Genomic DNA, 27358 nt, shown 5'->3' on the forward strand with positions numbered 1-27358 from the left:
TTAATTTGCAGCAACTCCTGTTGCCCTATCACTTCTGCTTGTTAACTTGACTTTAAAATCCTCAATTTTAATTTAATCTTAAATCTATGGAAAAACAACAAAGTGTGAGGGTATGAGGGGCAAGTTGTCTGAGGTAGATTGGGAAACTACGTTAAAAAGTAGGACGGTAGATAGGCAATGGCTAGCATTTAAAGAATTATAAATAGGTTTACAACAAATATACATTTCACTGAAGCAAAAAGCCCAACAGGTTAAGTATCTAACTGTGGTGAACAACAGAAGTTAAGATTGTATTGGATCAAAGTTAGAGACTTGTAAACTTGTGAAGAAGTAGTAAGCTGAGGACTAGGGCACTATTCAGCAAAGGAGGACCAAGAAAGAGAAAATAGGAAACGAAAGTAAACCAGCAAAAAACATAAAAACAGACTGTAAAAACATTCAAAATGCTTGTGTGGCTCGACAGGATAGATGCAGGAAGATGTTTCCCCTGGTTGGAGGTCTATAACCAGCAGACACAGCCTCAGAGTAACAGGTAGGCCATTTAGGACTGAAATGAGGAGAAATTTCTTCACTCAGGGTGGTGAATCTTTGCAATTTTTTACAGTAAGAAGTTTTCCAACACCAGGTTAAAGTCCAACAGGTTTATTTGGTAGCAAACGCCACTAGCTTTCGGAGCGTTTATGATCCTTCGTCAGCTGAGCCTGACTCACCTGTTGGAGCAGCAAGCATTCTGAAAGCTAGTGGCGTTTGCTACCAAATAAACCGATTGGACTTTAATCTGGTGTTGTAAGACTTCTAACTGTGTTAACCCCAGTCCATCACCGGCACCTCCACTTTGATAGGAATAATAGTAGGAAGGACTACTACTTACAGGGCGAAAATCTGCAGCATGCTACGGTGCAGAGGGACCTGGGGGTCCTTGTGCATGAGTCACAAAAACCCAGCCTACAGGTGCAGCAGGTGGTCAGGAAGGCGAATGGGATGCTGGCCTTCATAGTGAGGGGGATTGAATATAAAAGTAGGGAGGTCTTGCTGCAACTGTACAGGGCACTGGTGAGGCTGCAGCTGGAGTACTGTGTGCAGTTTTGGTCGCAGCACTTGAGCAAGGATATTTTGGCCTTGGAGGGAGTGCAGAGGAGGTTCACTAGGTTGATACCGGAGTTGAGGGGGTTGAGCTATGAAGAGAGGCTGAATAAACTAGGCTTGTACTCGTTAGAGTTCAGAAGGATGAGGGGGGATCTTATTGAGACGTATAAGATGATGAAAGGGATGGATACGGTAGAGGTGGAGAGGTTCTTCCTGCTCAGAAAGGACAGCAGGACTAGAGGGCACAGCCTCAAGATAAGGGGGGGGACAGTTTAGAACAGAGTTGAGGAGGAACTTCTTCACTCAAAGGGTGGTGAATCTCTGGAATTCTCTGCCCGTTGAAGTGGTGGAGGCTACCTCGCTAAATATATTTAAGACGCAGGTAGATGGGTTTTTGGTAGGCAAGGGGATTAAGGGTTATGGGGAGAAAGCGGGAAAGTGGAACTGAGCCACTTCAGATCAGCCATGATCTTATTGAATGGCGGGGCAGGCTCGAAGGGCTAGATGGCCTACTCCTGCTCCTATTTCTTATGTTCCTATGTAATTTTTTTACACAGAGAACTGTGGAGGTTTAGTCTTTGATTATATTCAAGACAGAGTTCGATAGATTTCTGGATACGAAAGATATTATAGGATATGGGGATAGTGCTGGAAAATTTTATTGATAAGAATCGTAGTGGACATGCTGAATTTCCTTAGTCTCCTGAGAAAGTAGAGGTGTTGGTGGGCTTTCTTAATTATAGCTGATAGTTTGGAAGGTGTTCACTGCTTCAATGATTATGGGGGGATAAAAGCTGTAAGACCTTTGAGTTCTTGTTGTTCTATTGAGAACCTAAAGCTTTATCTTTCCTTTTAATTAGACCCATAAAGTATTTAAAATTAACATAAATGCACTAATACAAAGTAAAATATCACCATTTTCAGGGATAGCATGTCCCCCTACAGTGGTTAGAATTTATAATTGTGCTACCTTAAACTCCAACTGAAATTAGTTTAAACTTATAAGGGATATGGAGATAGTAAGGGAAAATTTTATTGAGGTAGAAGATCAACTTTCAATTAATCAAATTGAACAGTGGAGCATATGCAAGAGATTGAATGGCCTATTCCAGCTTCTAGTTCATCTGTTCATATTTAAGTATATGTTGTTGTATCTGTGTTTTCTGTTGCTAATTTTGTGTATTTATGTTTTGTTCAATTCTGCTAGGAAAGGAAGTTGTGGACAGCTGTATGATGGGTGTAGGGCTTGAAGGGAGGGAAGAGGTTTATTCTTGGTATAGGCCTCGTGGACATGAAGGCCATTCATGATTTGAGCATGTTGTAGGTCTGCTTTGTGTTTGGGATCTGTAGGATTATTTTCAGCTTTGGCTGGTGGGAGATAGGTGAAGGCTACCTTTTGAGTCTTATTGAAACAGGAGTATTAGTCCAACAAGCCTCACTTTTTAAAGAATGATGAGTACAAATGTGATACATTTTATGTACTTGTACTAGGAGAATGACACCCCAGAAATGCTATGACATTAGCACCAAAGCTCTTTTTTGCAGGTAAATTATGGTTAAAATAGTTCGCTATTCAGTTAAAATATTTAGGTAAATTCAGACAACGTTTGGCCAATTGGAAGGGCATAATTATATATGAGGTTTCCATTTTTTGAAGTACTGGCAGTGAATTGTAAGAGTTACTAGAGGGAATTAATTTAAAATGTATTTAATCTATTAATGATTATAGAGAATATTTATGCGGATTTTATTCTGCTTTCAGTGGTCTCAGACTTGTGCTCTAATCAACTCTCACCTGTAGGGATTTGTCAGATATTAATTACTAATGAAATTTCATGTTTTTCTTGTATACCACTACTGTTTGTATTATTTCTAACTCAATTCCAGCATAAAATGTGGGCACATTTTTTGTGGTTATAATAAAATGTCTGAGTTCTTTTTATCTGTGACTTCCATGCATAAATAAAGTTTGAGGATGAAGCCACTGCCTATGTTAGGCAAAAGTGGAATCATCAAGTATTTTCAAATCAAGAAAGAGTATTTAAATCTTCATATGGCTCCTAATATTTGTCTGCCCAGTGTATGTAGTATTTAATTAAAGTGCAGCAACTGTTATACATGTACAGATTTAAATTATGCAGAAATGACCTATAATGCAAATACAACAGGCCACTTTACTGTAGGGTATAATTCGTTGGTTATGTAGCTTATCAAATATTTTATTTTCCATACTGCTTCTGTTTTATTATAGCGGTGTTGGTGAACATCAGAGAAATCAGTGAAATTAATTTGCTAATCTTAAATCTTGTTACTCATTCTCCTGCTCTGTGTTCCACTCAGTCTTTTAATTATGCACTGACTAGAAATAGAACAGCTTGACTAATTGGGCTAAATCTTCCTCTGGGGTTTTGGGAAACCTGACCTGCACAGTTTCATGGCATTCAGACTCCACACCCAACCTATGTGTGCCTTCACATGTGATTTTTGACTTTTCACCCAAGAGCTGGACTTGCAGTGTGGTCTGCGAGCTGCTCTGGAGTGCCTGAGGAGTATGAGTACAGAGGCAGGCCAATTAATTCCCTTTGGCAACTCCTGTTCTACAACACAGTATCCCAACTCCCCCAACATTTAAAACCCTCTGAACCTCACTCCTCACTACCTCCATCCACTTACCAGCTCATTTTTTTCTGATCACCCATGCCATTATCACACCCCCATGTATCCTCTCAGGCACCCTCAGATCACCCATGTCACCCAATGTATTCTCTATACCCCATGGATCACCTGTGCCACCTCTGTGCCCCAAAGGTGGTGGCGAGCTGACTGCTTGAAATCCTGCAGTCCATGTGGTGTAGGTACATCCACAATGCTGTTAAAGAAGGAATTCCCTGATTTTGATCCAAAATCATTTACAATTACAAGTTGTTGAAACGGTCATTCATTCTTAAATGAATGGAACACCTTCTATGCTGGAACCCATGAGCATTTGGAGCATTGATAATAACCACAGCTGTCCAAACAATGCACTTCTCTCTGGGAAGGAAAGAACAGCAGGTCCTAATTTCAATTTCAAAGCAGAGTATCTGTCAATCAATATAAGGGAACAGGTGGTATCAAAACCATTTTTAAAAAAACTAGTCAGAGCCATTTAAAGAGATGATTACACAACTTGACAGAAAGTCTTGGAATATATTTTATTGATTTATGGATCATTCTTCATTGGAAAAGCACTGTATTGCTTGTGAACAAATACACAAGATGGTCAATGTAAGGGTAAATTTACTTGAAGGTGTAAAAACACTTGACACTTTAATTTGTTCCAGAAACTTCAGCATGTTTTCCATTTTTTTAACAAATTCTCAAACCAGGAATGTTTTCAGTTGGGCTTGCAAAACCCCATGCCACCAGCTGAAAATGATATGTGGGAGGAAATCCAATTTTTGTCTCCCATTTAAAATGGGGAATTTGATCTTTGCAGGGTTGGATGTGCATTTTGCCACCTGGCATTACCTACCTGCGAAAAGACTAGAGGAAAATAACGCAAGGCTAAGAATGCAGAGGAAAATTTGATTTTCTCCTCGAAAATCAGTGGATACTTATACAGTAAAACATATCTTTGCATCCAGATGAAAATTTTGTCCATTAACTCCATTGAAATTGCAACTTGAATTCTAAATAGCATTAATTTCTACCACTAGGCCAGAATAACACATGTAGTCCAAGATTAAACGTTGTGGCTTAATTATTTTTGAGAGAATGCTCCAAAAAGGCCATGAGCACGCCATTGGAATTTAGATGCACTGCCAAAATAATGGTGCAGAAGGTTACCTGTGCACCTTGTAGTATAAAGGGGATTAGAATTTTTACACTGATTCAAGAGGTTTGTGCCTTTAAGAAATTCTGTTCACTACATTAATGAGAAAGTGAAAAAAAAATGAGAATGACTATTTTTCTGCTTCTGTTTTTATTGACAAGCGAGGCAAGGGTTGGGGGGGGGTAAACATGAAAGTAGAGATGAGATCACATTCAGATAAGCCATGATCTTATCAAATGGCGGAGCACGCTCAAGGGTCAAATATTTTTAAGTCCTATTTTCCCTTTCTTTTGGAGAGGGAAGGAAATGCAGCAGAGCTTGAAAAGGTGCAGAGGTAGCTCATATGGAAAAGAACATTACTGTCATGTTTATACCCTGTATCATTTTGTATTCTGTACATGACAGTGTATTAATAAATGAAAGCATTCATGCTATCTTTTGAAATAATGATATTTGATTGGATAGATTAGCAAAATAGTGGTTACATCAATATTCCTGGATTTCTATGTTTTGTGGCCAACATGTTTTAGCTGGTGAATAATTTTATACACACTGAACTTAAATTTTCTGTTCACTTTTGCCTTTTCTGCCTTGATAATGGAGCTGAAAATGTGTTTACCTTTAGTGATGTTTTGTTAATCTTGCCTTGAGCATGTGGAATGAAGCAAACGTTGAAGGATGCAATATAGTTATTTATCTGGTACTGCTTCAAGACATGTTTTGGTGCAAAGGGCAACATTAACTTCATGTCGAGATTTTCAGTCGCAAGATCTATTGTGTTGTACTAGTTTTGGGTTATTTTGTTCCATTATGTTTGCAAGTGTTCTTTGGAGAACTGTTGAATATTCATGAGGAATAACTGAATAATAAATGACTTAAAAATCTAGGCGGGAATGATAATCTAACACGGTCCTTATGAAGCTACCTCTTTAAACAAAACCTATTTAAAATTGTCATCCATTTTTATAATATTGACAGGCTGAGGAACATACTTCAAGCAATCCGTTGCATTTAGTCACCCAATTTAAAAAACAAATTGAATCTGATGACCCACCTGTGAATACTAAGCAGCTTCCAAAGAAACAGTTTTCATCTCAAAGCAGAAAACAACATGCTGAGGTAAGTTTTATTGTCTGAAATTAAGATTTTATCTGAGAAAGGGCTCCAATTTAAATTGGTGCACATTTGCATTTGTTAATTAGAACCCAATTTTAAATAGGAAGCATCAAATTTTATAACTGGTACCAATTACCCACAGGAATCACATCAACCGAGAAAGCTAGCAAAACTGTTCAACAGTTTCAGAAAGTCTAACTACTAAAGCAAATCAGAATGCAAGTCAATGACATTAGAAAACAAATAAAGTTTATTTATTCGTCACAAGTAGGCTTATTTTCACACTGAAATTAAGTTACAATGAAAATCCCCTCGTTGCCATACTCTGGCGCCTGTTCGGGTACACTGAAGGAGAATTTTAGCCTGGCCAGTTCACCTAACCTGCATATCTTTGGATTGTGGGAGGAAACTGGAGCACCCGAAGGAAACCTACACAGACACAGGGAGAATGAGCAAACTCCACACAGGCCATGAACCAAGCCAGGAATCAAACCTGGTGCTGTGAGACAGCAGTGCTAACTACTGTGCCACTGTTTTGCCCCTAACAGTGACTTACAGTGAAAGTGTAAATGGGACATTGAATATTTTCATCTGTAACATTCCTTCATTTTCTTTAAGAATATTGAAGGGTGTTACCAGCTGAATGGTGAGAAAGCCCAAGGTTTACTTTCTATGGGAGGGGAAGAACAATTAACCTTCAGCAGTTATAACTTTTGACAATTTATTTGTTTTTATTTAGTGTTTTAGAATTTGCGTGGGCATTGCTAAAGTTTCATTTAAGAAGGGGCTTTTGTAAAATTTTCTTGAGAATACCTCCTGACATTTGGGAGTTAATGATCTTCTTTTATATTTCAAAACTTCTGTTGCCCAGTGGCAGCATCTTTTGCTGAGAAATGTTTCCATTACCTGAGTAGGGTATTTGAACTCAATCTTGGAGTTTAAGGCAGCACGTTTATAAATTCTAACCACTGTACAGGGACATGGTGTCCCAGAAAATGTTGAGGTTTTACTTCGTGTTGATGCATTAATATTAATTTTAAATACTTTATAGGTCTAATTGCAAGGAAAGATAAAGTTTTAGGTCATCAGTGGAACAACAAGACCTCAAAGGTCTCATAGTTTCTATCCCCCATAATCACAGAAGCAGCATACACCTTCCGAAACTATTGGCTATAGTTAAGAAAACCCACCAACACCTCCACTTTCTCAGGAGGCTAAGAAGATTTGGCAAGTCCACTACGATTCTCACCAATTTTTACAGCTGCACCATAGAAAGCATCCTTTCCGGATATATCACAGTTTGATATGGCTCCTGCTCTGACCAAGACCACAGGAAACTACAAAGCATTGTGAACATAGCCCAGTCATCATCCACTGAACCAGCCTGTCATCCAATGACTCTGTCTACACTTCCTGCTGCCTCAGAAAAGCAGCCAGCATAATCAAGGACCCAACGCACCAAGCACATAGTCTCTTTCACCTTCTTCCATCAAGAAAAAGATACAAAAGTCTGAGATCACGTATCAGCTGGTTCAAGAACAGCTTCTTTTCTGCTGTCATCAGACTTGAGTGGATCCACTGCTGGTGGTGTCATCAGCAAAGCTGAAAATGGAGTTGGAGCAGAATTTAGCCACACAGTCATAGGAGTATAAGGAGTACAGTAAGGGGCTGAGGACACAGCCTTATGGGGACCCCAGTGTTGAGGATGATCGTGGAGGACGTGTTGAAGATGATCGTGGAGGACGTGTTGTTGCCTATCCTTACTGATTGCGGTCTGTGTGTTAGGAAGTCTAGAATCTAGTTGCAGAGGGAAGAGGCGAGCCCGAGGCTTGAGTCAGAAAGGTAGACCTTCAACTTGTCATACTACAGTTATTCAGTTATTTTTTTTTGCCTCAGCTATTTACCTTTTATATAGATGATCTGGAGGAGGGAACCGAGTGTATGGTGTCGAAATTTGCTGATGATACCAAGATTGGTGGAACGGCAAATTGCGCGGAGGGTGTGGAGAGTCTGCAGAAGGATCTAGATAGGCTGGGCGAATGGGCCAGGAAATGGCAAATGGAATTTAATGTTGGCAAGTGCGAGGTGGTCCACTTTGGCAGGAATAATGGTAGGAAGGACTATTACTTATGTGGCGAAAAACTGCAGCAGGCGATGGTGCAGAGGGACCTCGGGGTCCTTGTGCATGAGTCGCAAAAACCCAGCCTGCAGGTGCAGCAGGTGGTCAGGAAGGCGAATGGGATGCTGGCCTTCATAGCGAGGGGGATTGAATATAAAAGTAGGGAGGTCTTGCTGCAGCTGTATAGGGCATTGGTGAGGCCGCAGCTGGAGTACTGTGTGCAGTTTTGGTCGCTGTACTTACGCAAGGATATTTTGGCCTTGGAGGGAGTGCAGAGGAGGTTTACTAGGCTGATACCGGAGTTGAGGGGGTTGAGCTATGAGGAGAGGCTGAATAAACTAGGCTTGTACTCGTTGGAGTTTAGAAGAATGAGGGGAGATCTCATGAGACGTATAAGATGATGAATGGGATGGATAGGATAGAGGTGGAGAGGCTCTTCCCGCTCAGAAAGGACAGTAGGACTAGGGGGCACAGCCTCAAGATAAAGGGGGGGGGGGCGGTTTAGAACAGAGTTGAGGAGGAACTTCTTCACTCAAAGGGTGGTGAATCTCTGGAATTCTCTGCCCGTTGAGGTGGTGGAGGCTGCCTCGCTAAATATTTTTAAGACGGGGGTTGATGGGTTTTTGATAAGAGAGGGGATTAAGGGTTATGGGGAGAGGGCGGGAATGTGGAACCGAGACACGACAGATCAGCCATGATCTTATTGAATGGCGGGGCAGGCTCGAAGGGCTGGATGGCCTACTCCTGCTCCTATTTCTTATGTTCTTATATTGGACAGCCCAACAATTGTTTTAGTATTTTAATTGTATAAATAAGTCCCATATCTGATTTTTCAACTATAATGGTAAATGTATTTGATCTCCTTTTTGAATTTCTCATAAAGCTTCAGATCATATTTTGGTAGCCATTTCAGAATTATTTATTTTGCCTGGCATTGTTCTGTAGCTCTATTGGACGTAATTCACACTTTATAAAGTTTGCATTTAGCTGAAAGAATAGTTTCGGAATTGCCACCTTCTGCAAGCTAATCTTCAAACAGCCTCCAGGACTCTTTGTAACTATGGATTGATGGTCATCTTAATCTTTTATGCCATGGAGTCCTTCCAGACTGTTACCAAAGGCATTAGCCAGTCAGCTTTAGGTGGGCTTAAAGTTCACTGAAAAATACCATGCTTGCTCGTGGCAATATCTTCATAACTTTTCAAAAAGAAAGCTTCCAGCAGTTTGAGAGAGCACAGAAGTACTGATTCACAAGGTTTCCACTAATGTGGGGTGCCTTTGGTGGAAGTTATGAGGCCATGAGTGCTTCACTTGAGAACTGCAGGTAAATTAGTTACTGCAGTTAATACAAAAGTATAATTTCAGAATACTATAGCATAGAACTACTTGTAATCAAGTGGATTTCATGCAAAATTCTGTACATTATTGGCCATTTCCTTGGTGTTGATATTATTCTTGTATTTTGCAGCAATCCACCTGTGCTGCACTTTGAAGCCCTTGCTTTATGACCCCAGAAACACATTTAGCAGTAGAATGACAGTAAATGCAAAAAGGCTCCACCAGCATTGTTGATCTGCAGACCACATGCTTGCTGATGCAGCACCTCTGAGCATTCTAACCAATTAAGGTAACATTGTTGTATAGACCAGTCAACATGAGCAAGATCATTGCCAGACTTCACAATTTAACAACCAAGCAAAGTGTAAGTATACAAATGATCCAGACGTTTGAAGTCCCCAAGAGAAGAGGCTTACTCTGAGGTAGTTGTTGTGAACGCAGGTAGATAAACTCCCTGATTGCCAAGTACTCTTACAATTGTGCAGCAGTGGGTCATTAATTAAAAAAGACTATTATAATCTCCATGAACTTGAGGTACCTCCCATCCAATTGTCCAATTTCTGTCATGTCACATAACTTAGAAGATTTTAACTCACCCTACATAAGCAATACAATACGTACAAAAAGAAGCCAAATGGGTGGATCTGTCTCTTCACATAACTATGAAATGCTGTAAACCCCATGTGATTTTCATCTGGGTGGGATTTGTCCAACTACTTCATTTTCATTTCCTACACCTAAGCTATGTTTACAGTAGGAAGTTTAATCTAACAAAGCTTTACTGAAATGTCTGTTATCTATTGGTTTTCTAAATTGTGAAAGTTTACTGCAGGATTACTTGGTCTGCTGCTTAAATAAATGAAAGCAACTTTCATGTTGGAGAACTTGGAGTAAATTAAATATCAAAACATGATAACATTTCATAATTTCCTGTATAATTGTAGATTCTTAACACGGAAGAAGAGAATGATGAATCAGCTGTATGCATGCAAAGCAATAGTGCAGATGATTTGAACAGTAGTTCATTATTAAATGGTGACTTTGATGAGGAACAGTCATCAAAGACTTTCCAAGAAGCACTAAAAGAATGGAGAGACAGCAAACCTGGTGAAACAGAATGGGCTCCTGAAATATTTTCAGGTAGAAATGATTGTGACACTTCTATTTTGAAAACTCAAACAATTTAAAAAAAAATCTTAAAATGTGAATTTGCAACTTAAATGAAACATTGTTTTGTGTAAATTATTGAACGTGAAAACACTGATAAATTTGAACAATGTCATGATACTAATCATAAACAAGGAAAGAACAACATTTCAATGAAATTAGGAGCTGTCATAAACCACTGCCTAATGATTTGTATTCATGCTCTATAAATTGAAGCTAACATCCTTCTTAGTCTCTGTGATGTCTTTCTCCAGTCTCTTCAGTTCTTTCAATATCTCTGTCACATTTGCTTCTCTAACATACAGTCCATCATATCACCCACACCCCCTCAGTCTCCAGTTGTGTCTCATCAATTTTTCAGTAAACCTAGGAGAAATGGTGCCAGAAAAATATTCCACAGCCTAGTCCAATACAAATCCCCCTGCAAATATAGATACGTGTCTAATTGTATTTTCTGCCATTTGCCTGACTCAGGAAGCCTACTTCAGTCTCGCACCAACGTTCAAAAATAGATGAAGGGGGCCTTTTAGTATCAATTCCAGTGGTGTCCAAGATGAGCTGTTCTGATAACTCAACAGCAACTGGACAAATCTTATGCAAGAAAATGGTTTATTTTTTCAGAAGTTTGGCTTCTTTTTCAGGCATAACTCTGGTGAAAACATGGATTGTGCCTTTGGCACACCAGTGCCTCAGACCCTGAAAGTCAGTAGATGCAAACTAGAGAAGTTAAGAAGCCTAGAATGTAGAGAATAAAAATGCCGAGAACAGTGCCAGGCACACCTAAGAATGAGGTGCCAATTTGGTGCAGCCATAACACAGGAATATATGCATGCTAAACATCAGAAGTAGCATGTAGCAAAGTGATTCCAAAACCAATGGATCAAAACTGCAGTCCTGCTATATCCATTCATGAATGGTGCAGTCAATTAAACAACTAACTGGAGGAGGAGGAGGCATCAAAATCCTCCCCTTCCCCAAAGATGGAGGAACGTAAAATGTCAAACCCGAGTGGAGCATAATCACCAGTATGAAGTAGTGGGCCAAATGACCTGTTTCTGTGCTGTTTATTGTTGTGAAAACAATTCTAAAGATAATTACAAGATTGTGGACATTAAGTATGATATATACTGCTACCCCTAGGCCTGATATTACCATCAAGTTGCGAAAACTTGGTAAAAATGGGTGTGAGGCGAGTAATGGAATCCGTGCCCACCTCCACGCCGGTTCCTCCTTTACTAAGGCCCAAAAATGGCCGTGATTGGGATCGCGCTTGAAACAGGTGCAATGGCCATTTAAATGCATTTGCATGTATTTAAATTGACTTAATGGACTGCACGCCCAACCTTACCGGCATTTCCCCCTTTACCACCGCGTTCACCCACACAGAATCGGCATGAAACTGACATGCTCCACAAAAATCCAATTTGGGCGCTCCAGTTTGTGAGGAGGTAGGTGTCTAACATCCAACAACTCTCTGCTTAAGATTGATGGGGGAGGTCCACTACCAGTCTGTTTGTGATCAGTGAGGGGTAAGGGGGATCCAGTACCACTCTGCCTAAGATTAGTGAGAAGGAAGAGGAGGTCTACTGCCATTCTGCCTGTGATCAGTGATGGGGAAGGGGTGTCAGTTGCCTGAAATTGATGGGGGGAAGGGCCCGCGATCAGTCTGAGTGGCAGAGGGGGTGGTGGGGATAAGGGGGTCAGTAATGTTGTGGGGGTGGAGCAGTGTCTGTGGGGGCCACAGGGAGGCATTATCCAGCCCAGAAGCGATGTGATAGGATAGAATAGGCATTCTATCTTTTTTTCTGTGGCTGCACAGTTGGAGGCTCCGTTCGGTGCTGCAGGATTTTGGGCGCATTAAGCCCCTCCCATAGGATTGTGCAGCATGATTTGGAATTGCTGATATTTTTGCAGGCAGAGTGTGTATGGGGGTACCTGAGAATGGGTCTAAGCATCAGATCTGAAACACTCCCAGTTTCAAGTCCACCCAGCACTTAGAATCAAAATGGTAAAATAGGGCCCTGAGAGTTAATAGTGGGTAATTCATTTGTATTCTCTCTGCTTCATGGCTCAGAGTTTCCTCTGCATAATTGTGCCCATGTGATGCTTCTCCTCAATGCTTATAGCAATGTTCAGTAAAAGACCCTCCCTTCAAACAAATAATCCTTTTGGGATTGTCTGATCTTGTTCATGCCCACTCTGCTGCAAGTGAGAATGGAGAATTAGGTGTTCCATCTGAAACTCCAGCTGCTGGTAAGGTGGAGGTTTTCAACACTTACCTTATTTCCACCCTCCTCCCACCCCCATGCCCAAGCAACATACACACAAAGTGGAACCCAGGAAATAGATTAGTTAAGGAGCAGTGGCAATATCTTGTTGACTCTGTTCATAGGCAGTTAAGTTGTTCATTGACAGCTTTGAACTTTTTCAGCTTTACTGATGGGGCATATAGTGTTGACTGCTGATTTGAAATATATGCCTCTCCTTGTTTGCGATCTATACTAAATATGGTTGTGATGGGATCTTCTGTGATTTACTTTAAGCATGATCACAGATATTCAAGGAACAGTTTACAGCAGAAACTGTCAGGATAGACCAACACATTTATTACATTTAAATGGCCACAATAAAGCTGTTCAATACATTTTGTTCTTGAATGTAATCATTTTATGTGCAGTCAAACACATCTAAAACTGAGTACCAGTTTTGGAAAACCAAACTAAGCCATAGAAATTCTTGTAAATTATTGATACATAAGTGATACATAAAAGAAGATTTTTAGGAATTGGCTTAAACATATCAATATAATGAGAGTAGAAATTGTAGCAAGATGGATGCTTCATTTCTTTTATGGTGATCTATCTCTCAGTAATTTGTTGATATTTTAGAATGCACCTATATGAAATCTGGCATTAATAATTCTCAATAAAAGACCAACTATTTAAAATATTCCCGATTGCAGAAGCATGCTTTCGTCCTTGAAGTGACAGATGTTATTGTGAAACGCCCATGAGCAAGGATTAAGGAAATGTTACATGATTAAAGCTGCACAGTATTTTTCTGAGTTGCCAGTGATATTTGGAAGCTGTCAGCTGTCACATACATTGATGCTGTTGTCTAAGCTATATAAAAGTAAGAAAAATTGTTTTGCCATCATTTAGACATTCATTATTTTGAATTAAAATGATGCAAACTTATCTTTTTTTAAATAATTGAAGATACTAAATTTTAAATATCATGAAATGATTCAGCACAGAAGACAGCCATTCAGCCCATTCAGCTTGCGCCAGTTCTTTGACAGAATTATCCAATTACCCACTTTCCATTAATCATGCTGAAATTCACAAGATTTTGAAATTTGACTACAATGTTGTCTTTAAATTTTAATGGAGCTGTAAAGAACAAATATAATGACTGAGAACTTGCTCGAGCAAACGTCTCATGTAGATAGACCTCTTCCTGTACCTTACAGCTAAAAATGTTTGTTGCTGGCAGTGTGAACCGATAATGACATGCCAAAGGACCAACAGGGAATCTCCTTAACCAAGGGGATTTGATGACTGAACAAGAAACAGCAGGACTAAAAAGGGGATGAATTGTAGTCAAAACAAATACAAAAGAAAATAAAGGCAAGAGAGATTGACAAAAAAAGGAAAAATAAGATATGAAAATGGTATTTATGAAATCTGAAACAACAATTCATGACCTAAAGAAACGAAACATTATACTGCTTTGAGAAAACCAATTAAAACAAATTGAAAGGGCAGCCTCTTAAAGCGAGACTGTTTCAAAATGAAGAAAATCTCAAAGGAAACTCCATTTTTATAATTATTAATTTCTTGGATAAGAAATTAATTGCTATGATTAACAATTATGACATTGTTGGTTGGGTACTGATACAATTTGTCACTGAATTTGACTTTGTGATGTTTTTAACAGGCAATAAAAATGTGCAAATGCAGAATTTCTTTGAAAATCACAGGTTGGGGAAAGATGCTGATTACATGAAGTTAATGGCTGAACAGTGCATATTGACCAATTAGTTATGTTGATTCAATATTTACTGGGCATTTCTTTCTCCAGCAATGAATTTCGTTATCACATTGAAACATAAAAAATGAGAGCAGAAGTAGTCCATTCAGCCCTTTGATACTGCTCTGCCATTCATCATGATTGTGGCTGACCATCCAACTCAGTAGCCTGATCCTGCCATCCTCCATTATCCCAGGAACTATATCTAACTCCTTCTTGAAAACAAAATAAAACTAACAATTTTACCTGTTTTCCCACCTGTCTTTTGGGCTTACTTACCTGAATGAATTTCCAAAACTCTGTTCAATGCGGCATGCCGTAGAGTGTTTCACACTGAAAAGTGGTGGGCCACTGCGTATGCACCCGTCTGTCAGTCACAAGATTGGCGCATACGTACTGGCCCCCCCATTACTGGCCTCCCAATTGCTGGCTTTCTTGGAACTGCCCGATTGCTGGCCTTCCTGACCGCCCAACCCCTCCCCCACCCTCACACCGGATTGCTAGCCCACTGGACCCCTCCCCTGCCCTGATCTTCCCTGCCCCCTTGGTACTACCCGGTGGGCAGTGCCAGGGTGTGGAGAAGCCAGCGTTGGACCACTCCCGTTGTGTGTACATTTAAGACTTGATTATCTGTAAAGACTCACATTCCAACCATTATCCTGTAAATTAGTTTGTGTCTTTATATGCCCTATTTGTGAACACAAGTCCTCACTCGTCTGAGGAAGGAGCTTGGGGCACCGAAAGCTAGTGCTGCCAAATAATCCTGTTGGACTTTAACTTGGCATTGTGAGACTTCTTACAGTGCCAGGCTGACACTACCCAAAGGCACCATCTTTGCCCCCAATCTCCTGGGAGGGGCTCAATGGCCTCTATCTCAGCTAGCGGGGTGAGTTTGCCTGTACCCTGTTTGTGGGAAGCTGCTATAAAACACGCTGGTGGGATCCACTCCCAGTAGGGGGGGGTTGATGCTAGCGGGCCCGAAGAATATTGTCCTAGGTCCGCAAATCATATGGAATATGATGATCAGCTCTGTGCCAAAAAAAAGCGCCTGTGAGATTTGCGATTGGCCGGATGCCATTCACGAACTTCGCAAAAGGCTTCCCTCTGTGTCTCCCAGTCTACTGCATTAATCGAGCAGCACGTGGGGCCGGGAGCAACCCGACCATGATGTTTTGGCCTCAACTGCTTTTTCTGGCAGTGAATTCGATGGACTTACCACTCTCCGTGTGAAGATAGAGGGTTACTGTAGTCTAAGGAAACTTTTTTCTTTAGACTACACCCCCCCCAACCACTATCAGGAACAACCTTCCTGTATCTACCCTATCTAGTCCTGTTAGAAGTTTATAGATTTCTATGAGATCTGCTCTCATTTTTCTGAACTTCAGTGAATATAATCCTAACTGACTCAATCTGTCCTCATATGTCAGTCCCGCCATCCAAAGAATCAGATTGGTAAACCTTTGCTGCACTCCCCCCCATAACAACAGCATTCTTCCCCAGATAAGGAGACCAAAACTGCACAGAATATTCCAGATGTGGTCTCACTAAGGCCCTGTATAATTGCAGCAAAACATCCCTGCTCCTGCACGCAATCCTTTCCAAGCGTTTTGCTGTAACATCTTTATAATGGATTCTAGAATTTTCCCCACTACCAATGTCAGGCTTACTAGTCTATAATTCCCTTTTTTCTCTCTACCTCCCTTCTTAAATAGTGGGGTTACATTTGCTATCCTCCCATCTGTTGAAACTGTTCCAGGGTCAATCGAATCTTGGAAGATGACCACAAATACATCCACTATTTCTCAGGCCACTTCCTGTGCCAAAGAAGCAAAGCTATATATTCCTCAACTGGAAATCATGGATGCACGGAATCTCCATTACTTATTGAAGTCCAGGTCTGAGGCGTTCAAGTCAGGTGATTCTGATCTATACATGAAATCCAGATATGACCTATGGAGATCCATCAAAGGTGCCAAAAGACAGTACCGGACCAAGCTAAAGTCCCAGGCTAGCTATACGGACACCCACCAACAAAGGCAAGGTTTGCAAGAGATAACTTGCTGCAAGATGAAAGCATGTTGAATTGTTGGCACCAATGTTCTATGAGCTCAATGCATTCTCTGCCTGTTTTGAGCAATAGGTTGACGAGACCATACCCTCCACCTTTGAAGTGTCAGCCAAACCTGTAATCAAGGTCACCATCACAAATGTCAGATCCGTCTTCTCAAAAGTCAACGCACGATAAGCGACTGGCTCGAATGGAATACCCAGATGAGAACTCCGATCACGTGTGGTTCAGCTATCAGGAGTATTTGCAGACATCTCTTTACTTCAATCTGAGGTCCCTATCTTCTTCAAGAAGATGACCATCATTGCTGTACCAAAGAAAAGCCAGGCAGCGTGCCTTAATGATTATTCTGTGGTGGCTCTGGTGTCCATCATTATGAAGTGCTTCGAAAGGTTAGTCATGGCAGAAATCAATTCCGGCCTCCCAGATTGCCTGGATCCACTACAGTTCACCTATTGCCACAACAGGTCCACAGCAGATGTCATCTCCCTGGCCCTACACTCAACCCTGGAACACCTCGATAACAAGGACACCTATGTCAGACTCCCATTTATTGACTACAGCTCAGCCTTCAACACCATTATTCCTACGAAACTCATCTCCAAATTCCATGGCCTGGGGCTCGGCTCCTCCCTCTGTGACTGGACTCTAGACTCCCTAACCCACAGACTGCAATTAGTAAGGATATACAACAACACCAGTGCTCTACAAGGCTGTGTCTTCAGCCCCTTACTATACTCCTTATACATCTAAAACTGTGAGGCCAAATTCTTCTCCAACTCAATTTTCAAGTTTGCTGATGACACCACCATAGTGGGTCGGATCTCAAATGATGAGATGGAGTACAGGAAAAGGATAGAGAATCTGGTGAGCTGGTGCGACAACAGTAATCTCTCCCTCAATGTCAACAAAATGAAGGAGATAATCATTGACCTCAGGAAGCATAGTGCGGGGCATTCTCCTGTCTACGTCAATGGGGATGAAGTGGAAATTGTTGAGAGCTTCTAGGTTTCTATAGCATCAACAACATATCCTGGTCCACGCCAGTGCTATAGTTAAGAAAGCCCATCAATGCCTCTACTTTCTCAGGAGGCTAAGGAAATTTGGTATGTTTGCTACAACTCTCACCAACTTTTACAGATGTCCCATAGAAAGCATTCTTTCTGGTTGTATCACAGCTTGGTATGGCTCCTGCTCTGTCCAAGACTGCAAGAAAATACAAAGGGTCATGAAAGCAGTCCAATCCTTCACACAACCCAACCTCCTATCCATTGACTCTGCCTACACTTCCTGCTGCCTCGGAGAAGCAGCCAGCATAATCGAGGACCCCACATGCCCCAGACATGCTCTCTTCCACCTTCTTCCATCAGGAAAAAGATAGAAAAGTCTGAGGTCACGTACCAACTGAGTCAAGAACAGCTTCTTCTCTGCTGCCATCAGATTTTTGAATGGACTTATCTCATATTAAGTTGATCTTTCTCTATACCCTAGTTATGATTATAACACTACATTCTGCACCCTCTCCTTCCCTTCTCTATTTATGGAATGGTTTGGCTGTACAGCATGCAATAAACAATACTTTTCACAGTATACTAATACATCTAACAATATGAATCAAATCAAGTACTCTGGGATCTAGATTATCAGGCTTGGGGACTTATTGGCCTTCAATCCCATCCATTTCATCAACACATTTTCTCTAATATTGATTTCCTTCAGTCTCTTCTTCTCGTTAAACCTCGTGTTCCCCAACGTTGCTGATATGTTATTTGTGTCCTATTTCGTGACGACAAAACCAAAGTATATATTTAGTTGGTCAGCCATTTCTTTGTTTCCCATTATAAATTCCCCTATTTCCAACTGTAAGACATTTGTCCTCACCCATCTTTTTCTCTTCACATACCTGGAACTTTTACAGTGAGTGTTTATGTTGCCCATAAGCTGACTCTCATACTCTATTCTCTCCTTCTTAATCAATCTTAGTCTTCCTTTCCTGAATTCTAAACTGTCCCCGATCTTCAGGTCTGTTTTTTTCTGGCCAATTTGTATGCCTCCTCCTTGGATCTAATACTATCTCTAATTTCCCTCATAAGCCAGTGTTTGGCCACTTTTCCTGTTTTATTATTGCACCAGGAGGAATGACTAATTGTTGCAGTTCTCACATGCTCTCTTTGAATGTTTGCCATTGTCTATCCACCATCAGCCCTTTAAATAATGTTTACCAACCTATCATATTTGGCTCGTTCCTCAAGTCATCATAGTTTTCTTTAAGATTCAGGACCCTTTAGAATAAGTCATATGATTAAGTAATTTGATTCTAATCACTGCCTTTAAAAAGTGAGTTATAAACTTGACCAACTATGAATGATAGTTCACTGAAATTGACTTAATTCAAAAAAAAGACATCACAACTTATTTCAAGTGATGTTGATAAATTGCCAAGTTGTGAACTGAGACTTGAGTGAAATTGGACCTTGGACTTCATCTGCATTGAACTAGTGCCATGGACACTAATTAAATATCCCTATACAGTTTGCCATTGTCTATCCACCATCATCCCTTTAAGTAATGTTCACCAACCCATTATATTTGGCTTGTTCCTTAAATCATCCTAGTTTCCTTTAAGATTCAGAACCCTTTAGAATAAGCCATATGATTAAGTAATTTGATTCTGAACTCCTGTTCTTCCTGGCCCCTTGTCTCACCCAAATGATCTTTATTCCCATAAGTTCTAGCAAACTGAATGATTGTGGAGGAATTTGCATCTGAAACTCAATTTGGTCTGAGTTGTTATTGCTCAATAGCAACCAAAATAGAAGTGCCAGCTCTTGTTTAACTATGGGGCATGAAGATATCTCTTCTGGTGCCTCTAACACATTATCTGCAAATGTGTCACACTCCACAGATAAGTTGAAAGCTGTAATCTTCAAGGGTTGCATGGCCATTTTCGTTGTTTGAATTCACTCAGCCATCGGGGCAACTTATACTGCATTATAGAAATAAACTTTTCCAGAAGAATAATGACTGATTTGCATATTCTTGTCAGTTTCCACAGGGACATCACATGTTCAAAACAACCTGCAAAGTCCAAAAAATCCAACTGAAATTCAGTTCAAGGAACCCAACATAAGCTACTTGGATAAGCTGCTGCTCAAAAAGTACAGGAGGTAACTTTAGTTTGATTGCCTTGACATTTCAGTGTTTTTTTTTCACTTTCTTACACTGGACAGATGCTAGGGAGAAGGGTAGATACTTTAGTAGCCAATTTCAGATATTACATGAAGTAGAAAAGATATGGATACCTTAGCCAGTAATATTGTTTATTGAGGTCACGTGACTGAGAACAGTTCTTGTCTCTAATTCAATAGTTTGTTGTCTCAAAGTGAAAATGAACCTTTAAAGAGAACATAAATCACATGACAATTATTTCTTCAACAGTTTTACTTAGTAAATATTGATTAATTTGGAACTGCAACAAAACAGACAGTTACCTGTTTTCAAACGTCCAGAGTGACTGCAAAAGTGACAGAATGTTTCTCTGCTCTAGTCTGCTTCCAATAGATAGAAGTTTGAATTATTTATTGAACAGCATGTTAGATTGCATTCCCATTTTACGATTAAAGCAAGTAAGGTTCAGGCCAAAGTGATAACTCAAGGTGTTGTGTTGTTGCAGTCCAATTATGGACTGTTAACATTTAAATGGAAACCCCAAAACTTAATTTTAACTTGTAGAACTACACCACAAGATTTCTTTTTTTTTAAATAACACAAACTTTATATAAAAGACTTAAGCTACAATATGACTTATATCTCGGGATGTCACATACTCCGATTTCTTTCTTTCTTGCTGCATGAATTCTGTTATAAGGCAATCAATCTTAAAAGTTATTTACTTCTGTAAGGAATACTCATTAGTTTGTCACAGAACTCTGGGGAACTCTGGTCAGTTCCAGCTATTCTCAAAAGTAAAACTTTCATCTCTTGATTGGATGCCTCAGTCTCTTGTTCTGTTTACTTTGCCAATACTTACAAGCTAATCTGCTTGATGCTTTCTTCTAAACAAGGCTCTGTAGAGTACTACTCAAGATTCTTCCACTTTCAAACTAGGCAATCTTCCAGCTTCAGTTCCCTCACACAAAATTAAGGCTTACAGATATTTCACATGGCTAATGATGAAGTTAAATATTTTACTCTGTTTTCATATAGGTCTAGCAAACTGTCATTTACTTTGGCTGTCTTATCTGTGTACTGCAAACCACATGAGGTCCAAACGTCAACTAACCCTGTCAAAGAGATAAATTGAAAACAAAGAAATTCCCTGAACCGAATCCATCTCCATAATGATGTAGCCTGCTCTGAGATGTCCTTAAACCACTCTTTAGATTAATTATCCCCCATTTACAACCTTTTCTTTGATCTGGTGAAGTAAATGAGTTCAGTGTTTGCTTGTAAATTAATTCAGCATAACTCGCAAATATCCCACAGATCACTGTTCTTTGCAAGGATCACAGACATCGTGGGGGTGAATCTTCCCAAAAAATTCTAAGTGTTGGATTCGTGGGAAAACTGGAGAACTGGAGTAATTCACAATGTTGATTTCACACTGGAACCTTCGACACTATAGACTGCAGAGACCACCAGCGTGAATATCATTAATTTCAGGGGCAGGTCCTATTCTTGCTGGAGAGGCTAAAATCAACGGGCTTCTGCGCGTACACAGTGGCCCTGAAGTGTTAGTCTCTCATTTCCTGGCAGCTCGATTGCTGGCCAGCCTGGGACCCCTTCCGCAGTGCTTTACCCCTCCATGCCCACCATAGCCCGTTCATGGCCCAGTGTCCATTTGTGGGCCAGCCCCGAACACTCCCCCTCCCCCCAGCTCATCCAATCTCAGCCCCTCTTCCCAGGCAGTGACTGAGCACCCCCTTCCCCCAGGCCACCCTGATCGCTGGCCTCCTGGCTGCTCTGATCAGATCCTAATGCAGAGTGGCAGCAAGATCACCCCCACCTCCTTGGCAATGCCCCATTTCCAGTGGGTAGTGCCAGGGTTTCCCCTGGCATGGTACTTTTCCCTTTGGCAGTGCCAGAGGCATAGGCTGGCACTACCAGGGTGCTCATGCCAGGGGGCATGAAACCCCCCACCACCCAATCTCCTGGACAGCCCCAATTGCATCCCTTTACTCAAGCAGGGCCGTCTCAGTCGTTCCCCAGACATGGGGAGCTATAGTAGTCCGCACTGGAATGAAACACTCTGGCGAGGTGGGAGATGCTAGCAGCCCCGGGGAATTCAGCCCACTAAAGGTATTTAAATAGTATGTAAAATAGCCCTGCTTCCCAGCAGATCAAACATGATCCCAACCTCTTAAGGATAATAGACTCCCAGCTCGTTTTCATTACATTGTCCCAGTTCCTTTGTTAATTTTACACATAAAGCATAAACACTGTGAAGACATTTATTCACAAAATGTAGGTAAACATGTGAAACTGAAGAGTATTTTACATTTAACTTCGGGAGGGAACACAATTTCATTTGAAGAGATTCGTTACTGATAAATAAGCTTAAATAAGCTTTGAGTTCACATGAAATTGTACACATCATGCAGGTGTGCTGCTTGCTTCCTGACCAATCAGGTGGGTAGTCCAGAGCTCTGACGTTGAGTTTTTCAAACTCAAAAGGTTGGCTCTCCACAGATACTGTCAGACCCTGCTGAGATTTTCAAGTATTTTCTGTTTTTGTTTCTGGATTCCAGCATCTGTAGTAATTTGCTTTTATCATATTTAAATAATGGCTTCATAGTCATGTTATCTTGGTATCTTCCTACTTTGCTCACCCAATTTTCTCCCTGAATTTAAATATTTGTGAAGTAGGTTTTAAAATATTTCAATATAATTTAAATCAATCCTTTTGGTTTTGTCTCTTAGAACACCAGTTGAATCTTTTCAAGTTTCCTGTATGAATGACTTAAGGTCCTTTACCCCTTCACCCTGTGAAGAGAAAGTTGACCAAAAAGATGAAGAGCTCCTTCTAACAGGTTAGTTTTGTCAATGTGCTTCATGACTGAAGACAACTCTTCAGATGTTATGCAATTTGGCCCAAACTTCACTTACTTAAATTGTAGAACAAAAGCAAAATACTTTGGATGCTGGAAATCTGAAATAAAAACGAAAATGTGAGAAAGATGCAGCAGGTCTGGCAGCATTTACAGAGCGATACAGTGAATCTTTTGAGTCCCTTCAAAGCTCTGAATGCTGCCAGATCTGCTGAGTTTTTCTGGAAATTCCTGTTTTTATTTCTGTCTTAAATTGTTTTCAGCTACAATTGTTCTTCATTCCTTGTGCAATACGAAGACTAGAGATCTTTTGCGCAAACTAATGTCTTAAGTTAATAATGACCTTGTACATGGCAACATCTGGGTTTGCAAACTCTGGCCTAAATATTTTTAGCATTGTATAAAATGTGGGGAAGGACAATTTTATTCAGTTGGCTGTGAATTTTTTTTTGCTGAGAAGTTCAAAAATGGGGATCAAGGTACAAAGAAAGCATACTTTTATTGAACTAAATAGTTTATTTTTGTCAGTAGTTCTTGGATAGAATTTTGTGTAATATATGCTCCACTAACTATAGAACACGGCAGTGGAGGGGGTTGCACTTATTTAATGCCTCTTAGGACATAAAACACTTTACACAGGCTGATAAACACTCTTATAACATAAGAAAACACAACAGCCAACTTCCATATTGTAAGGTCCTATAAATAGCTGTGAGATACGTGGAAAGGTGATCTGTTTTAATGATGTTGGTTAAAAATGAGGGGATAAGTATCTACAGAATCATAAAACCTTACAATGTAGAAGGAAGCCATTTGGCCCATCGAGACAGCACTGACCACAATTTCACCCAGACCTTATCCCCATACTCCCATGTATTTACCCTAGTTAGTACCCATGACACTGAAGGGCAATTTAGATTTTCCAATCCACCTAACTTGCACATCTTTAGACTGTGGGAGAAAACTGGAGCACCTGGAGGAAACCCACACAGACACTAGGAGAACATGTAGACTCCTCAGACAGTGATGCAAGCCAGGAATCGAACTCAGGTCCTTGGCGTTGTGAGACAGCAGTGCTAATCACTCTGCGAACATGTCATCTGTGCTCCAGGCTCCCATATTGACCAGGGTACACGCTGTTCTCCTTAATGTAGTGCTGCAAGACATTAAATAAATCAAATAGGGCAGATGGAACTTTGTTTACCACGATAATTAAAAGATGGCAACTATGATTCTACAGCACTGAAGTCTCTACGTCAGTTTATAGAAAGGGAGTTGAACCCACGATCTTCTAAATACTACCATGGAGTATTTAGGCATGTGCCATGCAAGAGTTACAGGGCTGCAGTATGGTCATATTTATGAGCTCAACGAAATATCAAACTGAGAGTTGGATGCAGTCAATAAGCCGGTTTACACAATGAAGAAGCCATAAAGTACTTGATTGACCTGAGTAGACAACTGGTAACTTTATCAGCATGCTAAGGGAATTGCAATTTCCTCGTATTTCAAACCTGTTAGGGTGAGTTATGAAGATCAATTTTAACTTTGTCCAAGTTTTGACAAGGTGGGTGAGAACAAAATGATTTTGCAGACTGCAATTTTTAGGCCTAGAACATTTTTATTTCTGGGCCTCAGATGGGCAGATGGAATCAAAGGTATGGGGAAAAAGCAGGATTAGGCTTTTGAGTTGGATGATCAGCCATGATTTTAATGAGTAGCGGAGCAGACTTGAAGGGCCAAATGGCCTCCTCCTACACCTATCTTCTATGTTTCTGTGTAGAAGTAGATTATAAGGAGCATGTCACAGGAATGAATAGAGATGTTGAGTGTGGGAAAATGGAGAGATGAGGGCGGCTTTGACTTTTTTTCTGAGAAGTACCCATTGGAGGGCCACTTCCTTCACAACAGTTGCAGACCTGCCTTTACCTGGAAGGAATGCCTAGGCATATACTGAAGCTGGGAAGTATCTTCTGACTTAGCTGATGGCAAGTGTTTGTGGCATGAAGAATATACCTAAGGTATATTACCTGGCTGCAAAGAACTTGGGAAATCTGGGCAAAAGCTGCTGGACCAGGCAGCGATTTTGTAGCACCACCAGAAAAAAATAATGTGGTGCATCTTGTTGGATATCTTCTTCCAAAGGTCACCATGAATTAATCATAAATTCACAGCCGCTATTACTGAGACTAGCTTTCAATTCCAGATTTTTATTGTTAATTAATTTAAATTCCACCAGCTGTTGTGGTGGGATTTGAACCCATGTCTTCTGGGCATTTTTATTACTTGTCCTGTGACATAACCACTATACCACTATCTTCCTGCTTCTTGAAGGCACAACACTAAACACTGTTGAAACAAATTTATTAAATAGTAAATCAAAAGCATGTAAATATCTGAAATATATATTTACTGTTTGTCTTGCTTTGAGATTTTCTCATTTGATTTGGGGTATGGATTTTATCCTTGATCTTGTTGGTGTCATGTTTCATAAAGTGTCAATTCTTGCAGTTTTTTCTCTCTGAAAATTATTGAGGCTTCCCCATACCTGAGGTCTGTTATACTTTGTTGTTTCCCCATTGCACTGTCAGCTGTCATTTGTGTTGCATTTTACAAGTGCCTCAGCGTTCCTGCACCATTTGTACTGCAGGTCATTCCATGTATGTTATTGTATTACTTTTAAGCTTCTCTGCTGATTTTGATAAATATATCCTCCATCAGTATTTAATTTTGTGATCATCTTTTTGGTAAGTATGTAAGATTTTAATGGAGGTAGTTGTAGAGAATATATGTATTCATACAGATTTCCCTGTCGCTTTGACTATACCTAATTAAGTGCCTTGCTGCCACATCAAAGCAGATTTGCAAAAGGGAAATCATGTTTTGAGTTTGTAAGGTTAGATAAGGGCTAACTAATGAATGAAGTGTGTTTAGATTTTCAAAAGGCAATTGATTAATGTGGCACATAAGTGGTTATTATACAAAATTAGCGCTCATGGGACTAGGAGTAGTATCTTAGCATGATCTCTTTTAGGTAATATCTTAGCATGGATAGAGGATTGGTTAAGCATCAGCAGGAACAAATGGGTCATTTTCCAGTTGGCAGGCTGTAACTAGTGGAGTCAAGGATTGGTGCTTCAGCTGTTTACAATCTATATCAATGACATCAGTGAGGAAGCTGAGTGCAATGCATCCCAATTGACTGATAATACAAAATTAGATAGGAAAGCAAGCAGTGAAAAAGATGCAGAGAAGCCACAAAAAGACTTAAATAGGGTAAATGAATGGACAAGCACGTGGAGAAGTGTGAAGTTATCCACATTGTTAGGAAAAGTAGTAAAGCAGATTTTTTTCGTACAGTAAGAGAATGGGATCTATTGATATCTAAAAGGACCAAGGTATCCTTGTGCATATATCACAGAAAGTTATCATGCAGGTCCAGGAAGCAATTGGAAAAAACAAATGGTATCTTATCCTTTATTACAATGGGGTTGGAATATGGAAGTCTTACTATCACTATTTGGGCTTGGCTAGAGTACTGCAGAGTCTGGACAGACTCAAAGAGACAGGTTCAAAGGCAAATGAATTGTTGTTGTCCATTTCAAGGGGAATGGAAAGTGAAAGTAGGGATGTTTGCCACACTTGCATGGGCATAAGTGAGACCACATCTACAGTACTCATATAATTTTGGTCTCCCTATTTAATAAAGGACATTGCATTAGAAGCAGTTCAGAGAAGGCTGACTCCACTGATAACTGATAGTTGTCTTACAAAGGTTAGGCTTTACCCAGATGAGTTCAGAAGAATAAGAGATGATTTTTAATGAGACATATAAGATCTTGAGGAGACATGTCAGAGTGGACACAGAAAGGATGTTTCCCCTTCTGGGAGAGACTAGAACCGGGGAAACAGTTTAAAAATAAGGGCTATTTTGTTTAAATTTAATATGTTTCCCCAAAATCTTGAGTTTGTGGAACTCTCTTCCCCAGGGAGCGTTGGAGGCAATGTTATTAAATATTTTTAAGGCATAGGTAGATGGATTCTTCGACAACAAGAGAGTCAAAGGTATCAGGGATGGGCAGGAAAGTAAATATCACTCCACAAGAACCACAATCATTTCAGCCATAATCTTGTTAAATGGCAGCACTGGTTCAAGGGGCTGAATGGCTTGCTCCTGCTCCTAATTTATGTGTTCATAATCTACCCCTTCCTCCACTTTTAAGCCAGGTTACTATGATAAAGATATCAAAGAGAAAAAAGGAAACTTGGTGACAGTGAGGAGAGGCACATTGACAATGCTGGCTTGGAAAAGTTTTAAAAACATTTGAAGTTTTAAAGCAATTTTTGCGGCACCATCACATACACCGTCTTTCTTTTTGGCAGCTGAAGAGATTGAGGAACATGAAAACTGTGTTGCCCTTTTTAAAGTAGATGAATACCCTAAGGATACAGAGAAAGTGCAGCCAGTTTTGAGAATTATGGAATTAGAAGAGGTAAGTATGTGTATACCAAGTAAATTAAATATCTGGGACTGCAAGGACAGAAGCAAATAAACTTGGAATTTTCCAGTG

The 27358-nt window shown here is 40.2% G+C and overlaps 1 protein-coding gene across 1 annotated transcript in view; it reads left to right on the forward strand.

Moving 5' to 3' along the window:
* zbbx (zinc finger, B-box domain containing) overlaps positions 1-27358 on the forward strand; it is a 97700-nt gene that overhangs the window by 21560 nt on the left and 48782 nt on the right. Inside the window, exons 8-12 of the mRNA XM_080185473.1 lie at positions 5879-6019; positions 10418-10613; positions 19787-19907; positions 22660-22769; positions 27171-27280. Coding sequence (XP_080041599.1) covers positions 5879-6019; positions 10418-10613; positions 19787-19907; positions 22660-22769; positions 27171-27280 — 678 coding nt within the window. The remainder of the gene's footprint in view (positions 1-5878; positions 6020-10417; positions 10614-19786; positions 19908-22659; positions 22770-27170; positions 27281-27358) is intronic.

This window comes from Carcharhinus amblyrhynchos, chromosome 3 (genome assembly GCF_965287045.1).
Source record: "Carcharhinus amblyrhynchos chromosome 3, sCarAmb.v2.hapA, whole genome shotgun sequence".
Classification (NCBI taxonomy): Eukaryota; Metazoa; Chordata; class Chondrichthyes; order Carcharhiniformes; family Carcharhinidae; genus Carcharhinus; species Carcharhinus amblyrhynchos.